A 16,458-nucleotide genomic window follows, 5' to 3' on the forward strand; every position below is an offset into this window, starting at 1 on the left:
ATGCAGCCCAAGCACCAGGCACTGGAAGCCGATGATTTTCCCCTGCTTTTTGCCTTGGGATCCCTTGCCCCTCCCTCTGGGCCGAGAGACCTTTCCCGGTCAAAGAGCCCCACCCCCTCCCCCAGGATGCTAGGGCTAGGTGCCCAAGAAGGACAGAGACTCCAAAAACATGCTGACCCAAAGCAGCCTTGTGGGCTTCAGGGGTCCTTGTGCCCCGACCTTGAGGTCACAACCCCAGGCCGCTGTGTTCTTGAAGCTCAGCATCTCCCTGAGAGTCACAGCCCCTGCCAGGTCCTGTGCCAAGGAGCCCTGTGGCAGTGCAATCTGCCAGGAGACAGAGGGACACATCACATGCCTGTACCCCCCTGGCCCCACCGGCAAGAACTGCAACATAGGTAAGACCCTCATCGGCCGTGGGGGTGCAGGCAGGGGCAGGAGGGCGACTCCTTCGTCCCTAGAAGGGGCCACAGGTCAGAGGAGGCAACCGAGGCCAGCGGAGGCTCGGGCTTCTCAGACCGGAGAGGAGAGGTATGCAGTGATGCATCCGCGTAGAAGCCACAGGGTAAACATTCTACTCTACGTGGAGTTTACGAGATAAAGTTCAAGTAGTTAAACTAAAAGGTAGTTCATCTTTTTGTTAAGCCAAAGATTGTTTTTAAATTTTTTTAATATTTATTTTGAGAGAGAGACAGACAGGGCATGAGCGGGGGAGAGGCAGAGAGAGAGGGAGACACAGAATCCGAAGCAGGCTCCAGGCTCCCAGCTGTCAGCTCAGAGCCCGACACGAGGCTCGAACTCATGTGAGATCATGACCTGAGCCAAAGTCGGATGCTTAACTGACTGAGCCACCCAGGCGCCCCAAGCCAAAGATTGTTTTATGAGTCAAACACAACATATGCTTGAATTTTGAAGGGAAAACATCAGTTCTGAGAAGTGTGGAGCGAGGATGTAGACGGGAAAGAGCAGGTCATGCCTCCGAGAGGGCTGTCTTGCATCGGGCCGAGCCACCCTCTCTGGGAAAGCGCTGCAGACCCCTCCGTGCCTGGCCCTGAGCGGAGTTCGGGTCCCCTTCTTGCCCTGAGGGAAACGGCAGGCAGTACTTACTTGTCATCCCCAGCTCCAGGGTTCACGGTGGCAAGTCGGCCATGACCTGGCAGCCCCCTGCCCCTGGGCACCCACCACCCTGGGGCCCTCTGTCCTTAGCCATGGGTGAAGCAGCTTGTGGGACAGGTGAGGAGCCTGGGGAGTCCTCTGACTGGAGGTGGCGCCCCGAACGAGATGATGAGAATCTACCCGTGTTCCCTGAACACTTGGAGGTCTGTGGCCATGCGAACACTTCATTTTGTCAGATCGCCACCCGGAAGGGAAGAGATGCCCAGTTACCTCCAAGCTCATTCTCTTGGGTTGGGTCTCCGCACTGCCCCCACGCCCTCACCGCAGCCTCTGTCCCAGGGTCTTTCCTAGGACATGTGCAAAATCAGAGCCATGAGTCCTGGGGGGAAGCAAATACTACTAGACAAATAGGGCTGGGCACCTATCCTCCAGGAGCCGTTACATCGTGCACAAGGAAAGATTTTTGTGTTTGTATATATTGACATATATGTAAATACCTCCTAATATATGCTCATGTAATACAAATATGCTGTATATACACAGCATACACAGGAAATATTCTGTATAAACAGGCACTAGGTTGACTATGAATTCACTCTTTTCTCCACTTGGGTCAGCCTCTGGCCAAGTGTCAAGGCCGTGATTAAGAGCACTGGGGGCCTCTGTGGCCAGAGGGGTGGACTCTCCTAGGACAGTCCTGGCCCTGCCACCTAGGAGGCAGTATGTCACAGGGCCACAGTCACCTCAGGGGCTAGAGTCACGTGCCTCGTCATCCACCTCGATGGGAGGGCAGGGCACTGCCTCTGTCCTGAGAGAGGCTGCCCCTGCAGGAACCCTGGGGAGGCCCTGTGTGTGTGCTCTCCAGCTAGTGGGGCTCTGACTCCTCGGTCAGCAGTGGGAATGGCTCTGTCTGTCCTGTGAGTGGCAACCCTGGCGGACATCATGTCTGGTGTGCAAGCACTTCCTCCCTCCGGGTGTGCGGGGGTGGGGGGGGGGGGAGGACAGCAGGGCCGCCTGTCTCGAGTGAGGTGTTAAGGGAGCTCAGCCTGAGTCGGAGAGGAGCAGACTCGGAGCCCAGCAGGACTTCCTGGACAGTCGCCAGGACCAGAACGCCCTCGCCCTCTTTTCGTGTCTTCTGACACCTCCCTCCATCCTTAGCAACTCCTTCCCTAAGCAAAAACGGGACACTGGGATCAGAAGTCACAGCAGGGCTCATGAAATGAGAAGTAGGTGGCAATCGACCCTAATTGATCTGCTGGAAGGACAGCCCTTCTCTGACCGGGTGTATTTCCAAAGGGCTTTCTTCCCCACGATTTCCTCCCAGACAGCTCTGTGGGTAGCTTGGCAGTTATCCCCCTTCGAAACGGAAGCACAGAGCGGTCAAGTAATTTCCCTCACCCCTTTGAGTGAGTCAAATGCAGAACAGGGGTCTTCATTCACTTGTTTAACACGCTCAGCCAAGTAGGAAGCTCCCTCTTGAACATAATAATCAGTTGCCGGTCTTAAAGAGCCGGAAGATGAACTTCAGGGCGACCAGAATGGAGAGAGGTTTTAGAAGTGGGGCTTGGCCAGTGAGAAACCCACAGCCAAGCCCTTACTACCTCGTTTGTAATAGGGTCAATCAAAGGTAGTGGTTCTCAGCTTTAGAAAATTCTGAGGCCTGGGGTCCCACTCCCACAGATTCTGATTGAAATGGTCCTGTGACCTTGGCACTGGGTTGTTTTCTTTTATTTATTGTTTTTAATGTTTATTTATGTGGGGGGAGGGGCAGAGAAAGAAGGAGAGAGAATCCCAAGTAGGCTTCTCCCTGTCAGCGCAGAGCCCGACGCAGGGCTTGAACTCAGGAACGGTGAGATCTGGCATGGGCGGGGGTTAAGACCACCCAGGTGACTCCACTGTGCGGTCAGTGCTGAGAAACTGAGGAATAAGGAATACCTGAGTACAGCATCTGGCCCAAAAAAGTATTAATAAAAATTACTTCTGGGGCGCCTGGGTGGCTCAGTCAGTTAAGGGTCCGACTTCGGCTCAGGTCACGATCTCGCGGTCCGTGAGTTCGAGCCCCGCGTCGGGCTCTGTGTTGACTGCTCAGAGCCTGGAGCCTGTTTCAGATTCTGTGTCTCCCTCTCTCTCTGACCCTCCCCCGTTCATGCTCTGTCTCTGTCTGTCTCAAAAATAAATAAATGTTTAAAAAAAAATTTAAAAAGAAATTACTTCTGTTTCCCCATCTCTTACTCTGCTGGTTAGGGAAAGCTTTATCATCCCAAAGAGCAGGTGTCGAGGATGCTTCCGAAAGGCCGGAGGAGCATGCTAATCTCCACAGGTGACCCACTGTTGTCCTGTGCTGGGACTGGGAAACACAGGCTGTTGAAAGACTATAGGTCAGTGTTCTCCAGGCACCAGAGGGAGCAAGCTATAGCATTATTCCTGTGGCAGTGTTTGAATACTCAGGGTCATCTTTCACCTAATAAGTGAGGTTGGAGGCTGTGTTTCGTCCTTAAAAGAAAGTATTTGACAGTTGCCATCAGCTTGTTTTGTCAACATGCCGTAGACAAGTTCTTGACAAATTATTCATCTGTATTCCTGATGACTAGTCAGATTCTTTAGCGATTAGAAGCAGGGCTATGCCACTCCCATCCACTTAAAAAGCAGCAGCGGGGCCACCTGGGTGAGTCACTCGGTTAAGCGTCCGACTCTTGACTTCGGTTCAGGTCACTATCTCATGGTTTGTGAGATCGAACCCTGTGTCAAGCTGTGCGCTGAATGCAGAGCCTGCTTGGGATTTTTCTCTCTCCCTCTCTCTCTGCCTCTTCCCCTGATCACACTCTCTCTTTCTCTCAAAATAAGTAAATAAACTTTAAAAAAAAAAAAAAAGGCAGCAGCATCTGCCCCACCTATGTTGCTGACATTTGCTGAGCTTTCTGGCTCTGAGGTTTTAAACCCTGTTGCTCCTTGGAATCACCTGGATGCTTTTTTAAAGTCACTGCACCTGGGCCCCACCTGGAGCTACTCTGATGCGATCATTGGTCTGAAGAGGGTCTCTGGCATTGGTATTTTTTAAAAATCCTTTTTAAAGACGTGTTAACTACAGGGTGTAACTACGTGTACACCCAAGGTGGGAACATGCTACCTCACGTCCAATTTCCCGGCCATCCCCGGTGCCGGGTGGATTTCTCTAAACTCTGGGGTTGGAAGGGCGTGAACTTAAAATTTAATCAGCCTCTTTTCGGTCTTAACCACCATTCTCCATTTTGTAGGCTTGAGACTCCGATCTGTGATCTGACACGGTCTCTTCCCCTAGAGCAGAAATGTTTGAAGTTCAGTGAAATCTTAGCCCTGGGTGGGGAAAATGCTTTCAGAGCAAGTGAAAATACAAGGTTACAAGTGAAAACACAAATCACACCTTCATGACTTGACATAACTAAAAAGTCTACGGGCAGGTTTTAACAGGGAACTAAGGTTGGCCCTTGAATAGCACTGGGGGTTGGGGGTGCAGCCCCCATATGGTCGACAATCTGCGTATAAATTCTGACCCCCCCCCCAACTACTAATAGCCTACTGTGGACCAGAAGCCTTAGTGATAACATAAACAATCGATTAATACTTATTTTGTATGTTCTGTGTATTATATGGAACTCTTTTTTTATGTTTTATTTATTTTTGAGAAAGAGAGAGCATGAGCAGGGAAGGGCAGAGAGAGAGAGGGAGAGAGGATCCGAAGCAGGCTTTGTGCTGACAGCAGTGAGCCCAATGCGGGGCTGGAACTCACAGGCTGTGAGATCACAACCTGAGCTGAAGTCAGACGCTCAATCGACCGAGCCACCCAGGTGCTTCTATGTATTGTATTCTTATAATAAAATAAGCTAGAGAAAAGAACATCATGGGGGGGGCGGGCACCTAGTTGCCTCAGTCAGTAGAGTGTGTGACTCCTGAGCTTGGGGTCATGAGTTTAAGCCCCACATGGGGCATAGAACTTAATTTTTAAAAAGGAAAATTATAAGGAAGAGAAAATACATTTACAGTACTGTACTGTAAAAAATCTGCATGTAAGTGGACCTACACACAAACCCATGTTGTTCAGAGGTCAACTATAATTGAATTTAAGAAGCAGGATATTAAAGTTACATTCAGGATCAACCTTTAGAAATATAAGACCTAATTGTACAGTTATAGCATACTGTTTAATGATGTTTATTTTTTTAAGTTTGTTTATTTTTGAGAGAGAGAGAGAGAGTAGGAGCAGGAAAGAGACAGAGAGACAAGAGAGAGAGAAAATCCCAAGCAAGTCCACACTGTCAGTACAGAGCCCAGCATGGGGCTTGAACCCACAAACTGTGAGATCATGACCTGAGCCAAAACCAAGATTGACTGAGCCACCCAAGCGTCTCGTCACGTTTATTTTTTTTAAGTTTTTTAAATTTATTGTATGTGAGAGAGAGAGCAAATGGAAGGGGCAGAGGAGGGGGGAGAGAGAATCCCAAGCAGGCTCTGCACTGTCAGCACAGACCCCAATGCGGGGCTCGAACTCACGGACCATGAGAACATGACCTTAGCTGAAACCAAGAATCCGACGCTTAACTGACTGAGCCACCCAGGCATCCCCTATCATGTTTATGTTAAAAGCAAATTGGAACTGATAAATATGTTCTTGCAACCCTCCTATCAATTGTGATAGACCAGAAAGCAAATGTATTTACTCGGGTCTGTCCATCTGATTGATCCTAGGTCTTTGTAGGGTGCAGAACATCCACTGGGTTAAGAAATGGTCTCTGTGCTTCTTGAGGGGATTTTCTCCCATCTTTGTCCAGGAAAGTTATGTCCAGGATCACCACATATAGCTGCACAGGTTGTACACTGAACAATTTGAGGGTTACCATTCATATCACAGTCTTTATGATTGGCAACCCCTTCAGTTGGGTATCACCTGAGTAAAATACCTGCTGTCACTCAGCCTTTTCTATGAGCCAAATAAAGTCCCTCTCCCTTGGAGGGTCTTAGGCTCTGACAGGAGCAAAAACCAGACAAGACCTGTTCAGCATGGAGGCCTGAGGTCTCCAATTCAGATGCCAAAGTGATCACTTGGAAATATCTTTATTCCCCTTGCCTTTACCGGGGGATTCTCTGTTATTTTCTCCCCTAAGTTGGAGGTATCTCTAAGTTGGAGGTATCTAGAGATACCTAGGTATCTCTAGGTATCTCTAGAACAAATCATCCCTTTTGGTGATAGTAGTAGGGAGAGGACTCCGTTCTGACACTCCCCAGGGTTCCTGCTCAGAGATGACAGGGGAGCCCTTGGCCGGTGCAGCAGAAATGGTAACGAGGCGCTGAGATCCAAGACTTCAGTGTCCCTCTCCCTCCCCAGGGGACAGAGGCCCAACTTCCAGCCTCAGTGTCAGATTCTTCCACCTCTTCCAGTCTGTCCCCCTGGCTTACCTACGTGGGCAGGCCACTTCTCGTGTTCCCCTACCTGTACTGCGACATGTGACACCTGTGCCCCATAGGGCTCCTGGGAGGGTCACGTGTGGGGGACACTTAGCATCTGGCTCAGGGAAGATTGTGAAAGACCGGTTCCTTCTCTTTCCTCTCTTCCTTCATGCGGTCTGCCCATTGCCCAAAGCCCTTCCGTCCCCCGCCCTCTGTCACCCTGTCTGGGGTCCCCCATTCTGTGCTCAGCCCAGCTCAACTCCTCTTGCGGTTCCAGAAGATGAGCAATGTCCCCACTGCCCTTCACAGAAAGAGGTGGGCACTGCCAGGCTGCGGTGGCTCTTCCAGCCAGAGGGAGAGGAGATGGGGCAGGACAGGCCTGCGGGGCTCCCGGGAAAGCCCCACAGGGGACGCTCGGCCCTCTTCCTCCGGCTGAAGGCCCCCCCGCTCTAAACTGCCCAGCTGGCACCCACGGGCTCTCTGGTCTTCTCATTGGTGAACCCCGGGCCCTGCACAACACAGCTTCTGAACCCAGGAACTGGTTCCCCGAGTTGCGGTCTCTCACCCTGCTCAGATTGTGTGCCAAAGCCAGGAGGAAAAGGACACTGCCGACCCCCCCCCCCCCCGGGGCCTCAGGCCACCTGGGGGCCAATGATGTGAAGGGAGCCACTTGGCCTGACTTCCTGCCCCTCCCCCACGGTTGGCCAGAGGCCCCAGGGCCGATGTCTGGCTCTTCTCCCACAGGCCACTCCTGTCCCCTGCTCTGTAGAACTGCTTTAGCGCCTACATTTGCTTAATCCCCCCTCGCCCAGGTGCTTCCTGTGACCCATAATGACGCTTAGTGGACAAAAGAGAACAGGGGCTCTCCTGGAGCAGGAGAGCAGCCCCAGCTTCCGCCCAGCCCACCGGCCTGACCTATTGCTGCTACTGCTGCTGCTGGGAATCCTGGTGCATGCTGGGAATCCAAGTGCATGCTGGGACTCCGGTCAGTTCCTCCATGCATTTTGGTTTCGCTTGGAACAGTTCCAACCTTGGAACTGTTTGGTTTCTAGTCCGTGGTGTGCACTCCCCGAGATGAAGGTAAGAACTCCGTGGGAACAGAGAGACACCTGAGGACTTGAGTGCGTGGGAACCGGCCACCCACTGCACAAACCCAACTCTGATCCTGAAGACGTCTACTGTGCACCAGCTAGCAAAAAGGATCCACAAGAAAGTGTTCTTGACTTCTTAGGAGGGGACTGACTCTAAGGTCTAGGCTGCTGCTATGAGAGGCGAGAACTAATCCTGGAACATGTGCAAGACGCTGCTCACGTGGACGCCACCTGTGGATATGTCGGGTCCTGAAGGTGGTGCAAACACAGCTGCACACACTGAGGCTTTGCCATATATCGTGATGCCCCATGAGCCAGTGGCACCCATTCATTGAAGCATCTTATTGACCCCCTGGGAAGAAGAGCTTCATAAGACCTTTTAGCAAGTTCCCAGGGGAAGTACCCCAGAAAAAAACCAGCAGCGGCCTTTATGATATAAATACGAAGAGAGTAAAAGATCCCCAGGTCTCTGGCTTCTCAGAAAGACATGGAAAAACTGGAAAGACATGGAGAATTGGAGATCCAGTTCTCACCTTGGCTACTGGATGAAAATTTGAGGCGAAGACCAATGACTTAACAGCTCAAGTCCCACAAAGAAGTTGGATCAGAAAGAACATCTTGGGCCCGAAGAACAGAAGGGAGGAAGAGTGTGCCTGGGAGGAATAAGCCTGCCGTACCTCAGGGTGATAGGTGGCCACTTACTAAGTGGCTCACCAACTTTATTTATTTATTTATTTATTTATTTATTTATTTGAATTAGAGATTGCAGGGGAGAGGGGCGGGGGGGAGAGAGAGAGAGAGAGAGAGAGAGAGAGAGAGAGAATCTAAAGCAGGTTCCATGTTCAGCATGGATCCCAATGTGGGGCTCAATCCCACAACCCCAGGATCACGACCCCAGCTGAAATCAAGAGTCAGATGGTCAACCCACTGAGCCACACAGGTGCCCCAGTGGCTCCCCAGCTTCAAACATTGGTTTCCCACTGGCCAGAATGGAGCCCCTCTAGATACTGTGACTCACTGGAGGTGTCCACGTTCTAAGGCCCTAAGCTGGAAGGAACATGGGAAGATGTTGGGCTGGTTTCTCTTCCTCCCGTGAAGAGAATGATGCTGGCTTCATCTTTGTTAGATACTCTAGAATCTGATTTACTGAAGACAACGATGGTATCTGCAACCCCCCAAAACTGAAGGAGTCTCATGAGAATATCCCATGGTGCCGTTCTCTCCTGGCTCAGTACTCTGCAGACCACTTCAGCTTTTTGTCCTCGTACTCCATGCATGGCTTTGCCCTCTTGCCTTGGTTCATAACTACAGAGAAGATAGGAAAAGAAAAGAGTTCTAACCAGACTTCAAGAACTTGACCTCCAGGGTCCTCGCTCAGCACCATGTTCAGAGCCGGTTCAGACCCCAAAGCCTCTTGAAATAGTCACCGGAGAAGGCATCTTGGAGGAGCCGTGCAATGGGTGTTTGCCTTCAGAAGCACCAGATCTCTTCACCACTGGGAAACCTGGCTGCGGTGTTCCCAGCTTGCCCGTCGAGAATCACACACATCCAGGAAAACCCTTGTTGGATCTTTGGCTCAGCGCTCCAATATGGCGGCAGCAGCAGCAGCAGCAGCAGCAACAGTTCTTAGGAAATCCAGCCACCCCTCCCAGGGCTCTGGAGAGCAGCAGGGCTGGCCACCCGTAAAGAACCTACAATGCTTTCAAAGCTGGAGTTGCTGGCAGGAGTCCTAATGGTGGCCCTTGGTTTCTTGCAGACATTGATGAGTGCCTCTCAAGCCCTTGTCTGAATGGAGCCACCTGCGTGGACGCCATCGACTCTTTCACATGCTTATGCCTTCCCAGCTACCGAGGGGACCTGTGTGAGATTGGTACGGCCGTCTCGGCTTCAGCTAATGTTACTAACTGCTGCACCCCCTCCTTCTCCTTCACCCTTCCCTTCTAACCACAGGCTCTGGGCCCTGGCTGGGGGCCCCCAAGGTCCCTCCAGACAGCCATTTCAGGGGCCACGACCGAGAAGTCTGCCTCACTCACTCCCACTCTTCCTGCTGTTCGTTGTGGCAACCCTCCTCCGGGGCATTGGCTGATCTGACCGCAGGAGAGACACGCAGGCCGGGCCAGCCTGCACTTTGGAAGGTGGGGCTCTGGGGGACCTTTAAAACACTAACCTTCTTCAGGGCTTCCAGACCTGCTGAGACCGCATCGAGGTCGGTGCATGCATCAGACTAAGAGGACAGAGCTGATCCCGTGCCCTTGTCTTGAAGGAAGCTGTGGGTGGGAGTAATTAATTGGTTCTCGCTCCAAATGACACCAAAGATCTTCCAGCAGTCATGAGCATGCGTCTGCCCGCTCTATTGCCCGTGGGACCTCCGCGGCCCCTCTGTGGCCTCGGGAGCCACCATGCCACACTGGCCACGCCGCCTCTCTCTTCTGTGGCAAGAGCTGTGTTCTGTCTGCCTGAGAGCTCCCTTGTCACCAGCAGGCTCAAGTCATGCTTGAGCAGGGACTGCTGCCCGTCACCTTGCCACCACCACCATGACAGCTGCCATGTCAGTCAGTGCCACTCCGTCCCATGCTTCCTTTCCCCCCACTCCCGCAAGGCAAAAGGCTGGCCAAAGACGACAGAGCCTCACTGCAAGGGGCAGGGGCTGAGTTTCCCCCTCCTGGGCCTTGCCAACCCCCTGCTCCTGCACCTGGGCCGGGCTCTGCCAGGGGAGCTGTGTGCCCGGAACTTCCCAGGGCCGGCTGGAGCCCTCCGCTCTCTCGCCTCTGGTGCTCCTGGTCTGCCCCCTGCCCTCCAGGATCTCAGGGCCATCCCCACTCAGAAAGGGGGAGATGGGGCTTGTAGTTACTAGTTGCAGTAACCCCCACAGAACTAGAAGCGTGCCGGGGTTCAAAACCATTTTCTATGACCCCTCAAGCTAAATGTCCCAGAAACTTCCAGAAAGCAGATGAAACCCCTGGGCAATCTCCCTTTGGTCCTAAGCAGGGTGGGGAGGAGTTTCGGATTGCATGTTCCTCGGAGGCACCGCTAAGGTTACAGGCCGGTGGAGGAACTTAAGGCTTCTGGAAGAAAAGGCCCGGACCCTCTTCTTTCCCTGCCGCCTCCCACTCTCCACCTCCGCCCCAGGAAACTGGTGCATGGGGTCTTGGCCGGGGGCTGGGAGGGAGGGGAGAGTCATAAGGCTTCTCTCCCCAGGATATCAAAATATTTACGCAGAGGACAAGCATCTGGCGCGTCCTCACGGACAACAGCTCTTAGATGCCAGACCAGGAAAGGAGGTGCTCTGCCAGACTGGAGGCAGGGTCTCCACGGGGCTCTGCACTCTGGCGGGGCACAGAGACGGTGCCGGGTCGCCCAGCTAAGCCAAGCCAGGCTCCGTCTCTTCTCGCGGTTCTGTCCCGCGGGTGTTTCATGGCTCAGCTCCTGGCCCTGCTGCTCCTTCCGGGCTCCCTGCAGTTCGGTCAGTGTCTCCCCAGAGCCACCATCCTGCATGCCCCGCACCCTCCCAGAGCAGCTGTGGCCTCCGGGTTTGCCTGCTCAGCTCGGCCCTCAGCCCTTCCAAGCCCTGGAATGAGGTCTCTGGTCTCCCCCGGACGCCGAGCTACCTCTTTGCAGGCACCTTCTTTCCAGACCTTGGCCTCGCTCCATGGAGAAGCAATTGGCTGCAGGGGACCGGTGACCTTCCCCCCAGCCCTCCTGCTGCTTGACCTCTTCTCCTCAGGCTGCTGGCCTCTGCCTGTCCTCTCTTTCTGCCTTCTCCCGCGTGTCTGTCTTTCAGTCCTGCCAAGCACCCACCCCTCAGCCTAAGCCTCCTTGCCCTCAGGTCCCGGTCCCCCCCCCATCCTGGGTCAGCCAGACTATCGGTAGCACCCAGCAAAGGAGGCTCCATTCGGCCTGAGGGGTTCCTGGCCCTGCACTTGGCCCCCAGGCCTGAGCAGCAGCCCTCCCCACCCCCAGGAGAAGGAGGAGGAGGGGGTCTTAGAATTCCCTCTGTCTGCTGGTGTGCTGGCTGCTGTTTATTTAGCAACTGACTCCTGAAGAGGAAGCAGGAGCCCTGACGCATAGCACCTGCCAATCTCCCAGGTTTATAACACTCCCGCCAGGACCAATTTCCGGCTACCAGTGAGATGTCGCTGGGGGCAGAGATGGGGAGACGCACTCCCAAGAGCCGGCTCCTGCCCCTGCCTCCGTCCGTCCCCTCAGCCTGCTCCAAGATCTCCAAACCAGTCCCTTCCCCTGAACTCAGAACCCATTACCCACATAGGTTTGTGAGGAGAGAAGCTCCTCCCTCTTTTCACCTGCTCTCCAGAAATTAAATAAAAAGCCGGGGCCCCTGGGTCACGGACCCCGGGTTGGCTACCTCCTCCTCTGGGAAAGAGGCAGATATCCTGGGCGCAGCTCAGATCGACAGACTTAGAGCTTTGAGTCATCTTTAAACCCAAAGCAGAGTTACTTCTGTCCCTCTGTCCCCACCCGAGGTGCCGTTTCATGCCCCTGGCGCTGCCTACAGCTCCCTGCCTCCCTCACACACTCCCTATAGCTCCCTGCTTCCCTCCCCGGGGCTCCTGGGAGCCTCTGACCCATGTTGGGCCTCAACCTCAACACCTCCCACCTCGCCACCTCTTTTCTCCAGCCCTGCAGAGCAGAAAAGCTCTGGGGTGGGGTGGGGGTGGGGGGCGACATCAGGGAGAGAAAGGGTGGAGATGTGCCCAGAGGCTCTGGGGCTCCGGGGCCAGGCCTTCCTGGCTTCCAACTTCAACCTCATCCGTATGGGCCTCTCCCTTCAAGGACGGACACTGAAGGCCGGGTGGATGTAGGAATCTGGCGAAAGACTGGCGGCACTGGGCACGCCCAGTCGGCCCCGGGGCCTCTCTCTTCAAGCCCCCGACCTGTGTTGCAGACCAAGAGCTGTGTGAGGAGGGCTGGACCAAGTTCCAGGGCCACTGTTACCGCTACTTCCCCGACCGCGAGAGCTGGGTGGATGCGGAGAGCCGGTGTCGGGCACAGCAGTCACACCTGAGCAGCATTGTCACCCCGGAGGAGCAGGAGTTTGTCAACAGTGAGTGCGGCGGGGCCTCACCCGCCAGACGTCAGCAGACTTGGACCCAGAGAGGCCGCAGGGGTGGGAGGCAGGGGGGCGGTGCAGGGAGGGGCGGAAGGGTGTTTCTGCAACCAGGGCCGCACAGGCAGCCCACCACGTGCCACAGTCAGTGCCAGACTAAGCCCGTGGCTGTCACCAGTCTTCACCAGCTTGGGTGGTGGCCGAAGTGCACTCTGGACGTGCATGTGCGGAGAGCCTTGTCAGGGCCTTAGAAGTAGGTGACGTGCTCCCAGGAGCCCGCCTACCCCCTGCCACCCCTCCATCCTCTCTGCCTCGGTTTCTCAGACACCCTCAGGGTGTCCAGCGCCGTGCCCAACACCCACACCTCTCTCTAGACAACGCCCAAGACTACCAGTGGATCGGCCTGAACGACAGGACCATCGAAGGGGACTTCCGCTGGTCAGACGGACACTCCTTGGTGAGCCCCAGGAAGAGTTGGTGGCCCAGAGGAGGGGAGGGAGCAGAGACCCCCAGAGAGGGACATGGTCAGACCACATACACTCACTGAGCAGCTGCTGGGCTGGGAGCCCTGGGGGCAGGGACCGTGTGTGGTTCATCTCTGCCTCTGGAGACCGGCCCAGGGCCGGGCAAGTCGAGTGAACACCGGCTGGGAAGAGGGGGACGAGGAGGAAATGATGGAATGAAGGCACGCCACCAGAAGGGCCACGTGGAAGCTTTAGAGGGCTCCCTTGCCCGCAGAGGACTCGAGTCTGCCCGAGGAGGCGGGCAGACGGAAAGCAATATAGATGCCAAGTAGACAGTACACGTAGTCAGCGCTGCAGGTCAGCCGAGGACATCAGGGAAGGCTCCCTGGAAGAGGTGAACGGCCACAGAGCCATGTCTCTACCGCCCAATCCTACCTAAGCGAGGCAGCAGTGAGACCAGCCCCTGCTGGAGGGGGAGCGGCATGGGCTCATGGTGAGGGACTGAGAAGAAGGCGGCTGTCAAGCTCCTGCCTTATCCTCACCCCTGCCCCCCTCCACCCCACCCCCGGCAGCAATTTGAGAACTGGCGCCCCAACCAGCCGGACAACTTCTTCGTCAGCGGAGAAGACTGCGTGGTGATGATCTGGCACGAGAAGGGAGAGTGGAATGACGTTCCCTGCAATTACTACCTGCCCTTCACGTGTAAAAAGGGCACAGGTGAGCAGCCACCTGGGAGGGGTCCGGCCTGGTCGGAGTCAAGACTTTCAGCTCCTGCCATGGGACCTGGGGGGAGTCCCCCTGTCTCCTGGCTGCTGATGGCCCTTCACCGCCGACCTGGGGGGTCTAGTGTCCCAGGGCCAAAGACAAGAGCAGGTCCACTCCTAGGGACCGTTGACAGGGACAGGTGATGGTCACAGGCTGGAGGACAGACCAGCCCCTACACACACACACACACACACACACACACACACACACACACACACAGAGTCCCCTGGGCACCGACACAAGAAAGTCACCCACGATGGCACATGGGTGGGGAGCCCCATTCCCTTTGGTTGTCAGGCCCCCATCCTCAGCTCAGAGTCTGGGGATATTAGAGGTGCTGGTAGAACATGCCCCTCCTTTCCGTCCCTCTTCCCTATACTGGCTGTTTCTTTCTTTCTTTCTTTTTAATGTTTAGTTATTTTTGAGAAAGAGAGAGAGAGAGAGAGGGAGACAGAGGTTCTGAAGCGGGCTCTGTGCTGACACCAGAGACCCTGATGCGGGGCTCGAACTCACGAACCGTGAGACCACAACCTGAGCCACCCAGGTGCCCTCCTATACCGGCCGTTTTCGTAAAGAAGTCGCAGAAGATCTGCCTGGCTTTCCCCACCGTTCCCACCTTTCTCCGTCCCTGTTGTCTTTTCCTCGCCCCCTCAAGAGCCTCCTTCTATTCCCACCCTGCTGGTCTAAATCACTGAGAACCCCAGACATTACAGCCAGCGGTTTCCAGATTCTCGGCACGCCGTGAAAATGCCCCTTTGCCATCCACCAGGGCTGGTGGCCGGGTGTCCAGGCTCAGTGCCCCTTCCTTGGGCTCTGGGCTGTCTCATGGCTGCCACAGGGGACCAGGCGGGCTCATCACTGGCATGCGTCCCTCTGAGAGCTCTTTCTCAAGGGTGTTTGCCCCTCAGTGGCCTGTGGAGACCCCCCGGTGGTGGAGCACGCCAGGACCTTCGGGCAGAGGAAGGACCGGTACGAGATCAATTCCCTGGTTCGCTACCAGTGCACTGAGGGCTTTGTCCAGCGCCATGTGCCCACCATCCGGTGCCAGCCCAGCGGGCACTGGGAGGAGCCTCGGATCACCTGCACAGACCGTGAGCACCACCCCTCTCCACCCTCGCCGGGCACAGCGTTAGATCCTGCCCCCCTGTCCTCCTTCCCGTTCCGGCAGCACAGCAGCAGCTGGCCCTCGCCTGGGGATCCTGAACACCAGCTGTCTGCACCATCCCTGGGCTCAATCACACTCTCCCCCCCTCCCCTGCCCTCAGGGAGGGCTCGCTTTCGGGCGAGGATGAAGGAAAGCGCAGGTGGCCCGCTTTCCCTTCAGACAGCACCTCAAAGCCCCTTTAGCCCAAGTTGGTGCCAAGAAAAAATCAAAACCAGAGAGCGGGGAGGTCAGGTTGCCTCCTCGAGCCCATGCTTTCTGCGGGGAGGGGAGGCGACAGAGAAGGGGCGAGCGGGGAGGGGTGAGGCCGGCCCACCTCCCTTCCAAGCGGTCAAGATTCCCCCGTCTCCCTTTCACTGCAGCCTCCACGTACAAGCGCAGACTACAGAAGCGGAGCTCACGGCCCGCCCGGAGGAGCCGCCCCAGCACTGCCCACTGAAAGCATCCCGGACGCGCCCAGGATGCTGAGCCCAGGAGCCTCGCCAGGCTGACATCCCACACGGATGGGGTCCTCTTCTTGTCGCTTTCTGTCATATAAGGAATTCCATTAAAGAAGGAAAAAAACAAATCCCACATTGTGTATGCACCCACCCAGCCCCCCACCCCCTCCCAAATCGCCAGAACTGCATCTGATTTTCCCCCCAGTGCCAAAGCCAAGCAAACGTATTGTAACCCGTGGACTGAGTTTAGAGACATTTCTTCAATCTCCCGTTGTGCCTTTCCAGGGACCAGCGCAGGGACAGGGGGAGAAGGGGAGGGGTTAAGTTAAATAAAGAAGATTATTTTTTGTTTCCTGACTTTATCCAAGAGCAGTGCAATCGTTGGTTCTTTCACCTCCAGGGAGAGCTAGGGAGGAGGGAGGGAGGGAGGGGCACGAAGAACTGGAGCCCAAACCGCAGCTGAATGTATTGGATGAGCACCCAGGAGGGCCGCACCATCTGCATCCAGGAGGGAGAAGCCTGGGAGAGAGGGGGCGGGTTCCGCCGAGGGGGAGGGGGCAGGAGAGAGCCATGGAGGGATCTTCCGCTGCGTGGGGGCCAGGTTCCCTCCCAGGGTCCCTCTTCCAGCGTCCTCCCACCCGGGTCTGCCACCAGAGCAGGTGTCGATCTCGGCAGGGCTGGGTGGGGGGCACTTCCTTCCCAGGGGGAGTGCCCCCCACCCCCTCTCCCCCCTCCCCCACCCCCGGGACTGTGCAGGCACCAGAGTTCCGTGCACCTATTTATATTTTTGAAAACGAGATTATGATAATTATAATAATAAAGACATTGGAAGAGATCTATTTCTTTTCTTTTCCCTTCTTTTTTTTAAAGAGAAGGCAACCAGGATCTGAGGACTACCGAAAGGGGCTCTTAAGGAACGGAGGCAGTTGGGACGCGT

The 16,458-nt window shown here is 55.2% G+C and overlaps 1 protein-coding gene across 7 annotated transcripts in view; it reads left to right on the forward strand.

Moving 5' to 3' along the window:
• Positions 1–16,356, forward strand: part of ACAN (aggrecan) — a 69,118-nt gene extending 52,762 nt beyond the window's left edge. For 5 of the 7 annotated variants that reach the window (XM_086711550.1, XM_086711555.1, XM_086711554.1 and 2 more), the window contains 6 exons: positions 9,382–9,495; positions 12,529–12,687; positions 13,065–13,147; positions 13,727–13,871; positions 14,828–15,010; positions 15,444–16,356. In XM_086711550.1, coding sequence (XP_086567676.1) covers positions 9,382–9,495; positions 12,529–12,687; positions 13,065–13,147; positions 13,727–13,871; positions 14,828–15,010; positions 15,444–15,520 — 761 coding nt within the window. In that variant the 3' untranslated portion in view covers positions 15,521–16,356. Of the gene's footprint in view, positions 1–281; positions 396–9,381; positions 9,496–12,528; positions 12,688–13,064; positions 13,148–13,726; positions 13,872–14,827; positions 15,011–15,443 lie in introns of all 7 variants that reach the window. The other 2 variants (XM_086711556.1, XM_086711552.1) reach the window with 2 other exon arrangements.
• Positions 16,357–16,458: the final 102 nt, after the last annotated feature.

Source organism: Puma concolor, chromosome B3, assembly GCF_028749965.1.
Source record: "Puma concolor isolate L17-30 chromosome B3, mPumCon1.1.hap2, whole genome shotgun sequence".
Taxonomy (NCBI): domain Eukaryota; kingdom Metazoa; phylum Chordata; class Mammalia; order Carnivora; family Felidae; genus Puma; species Puma concolor.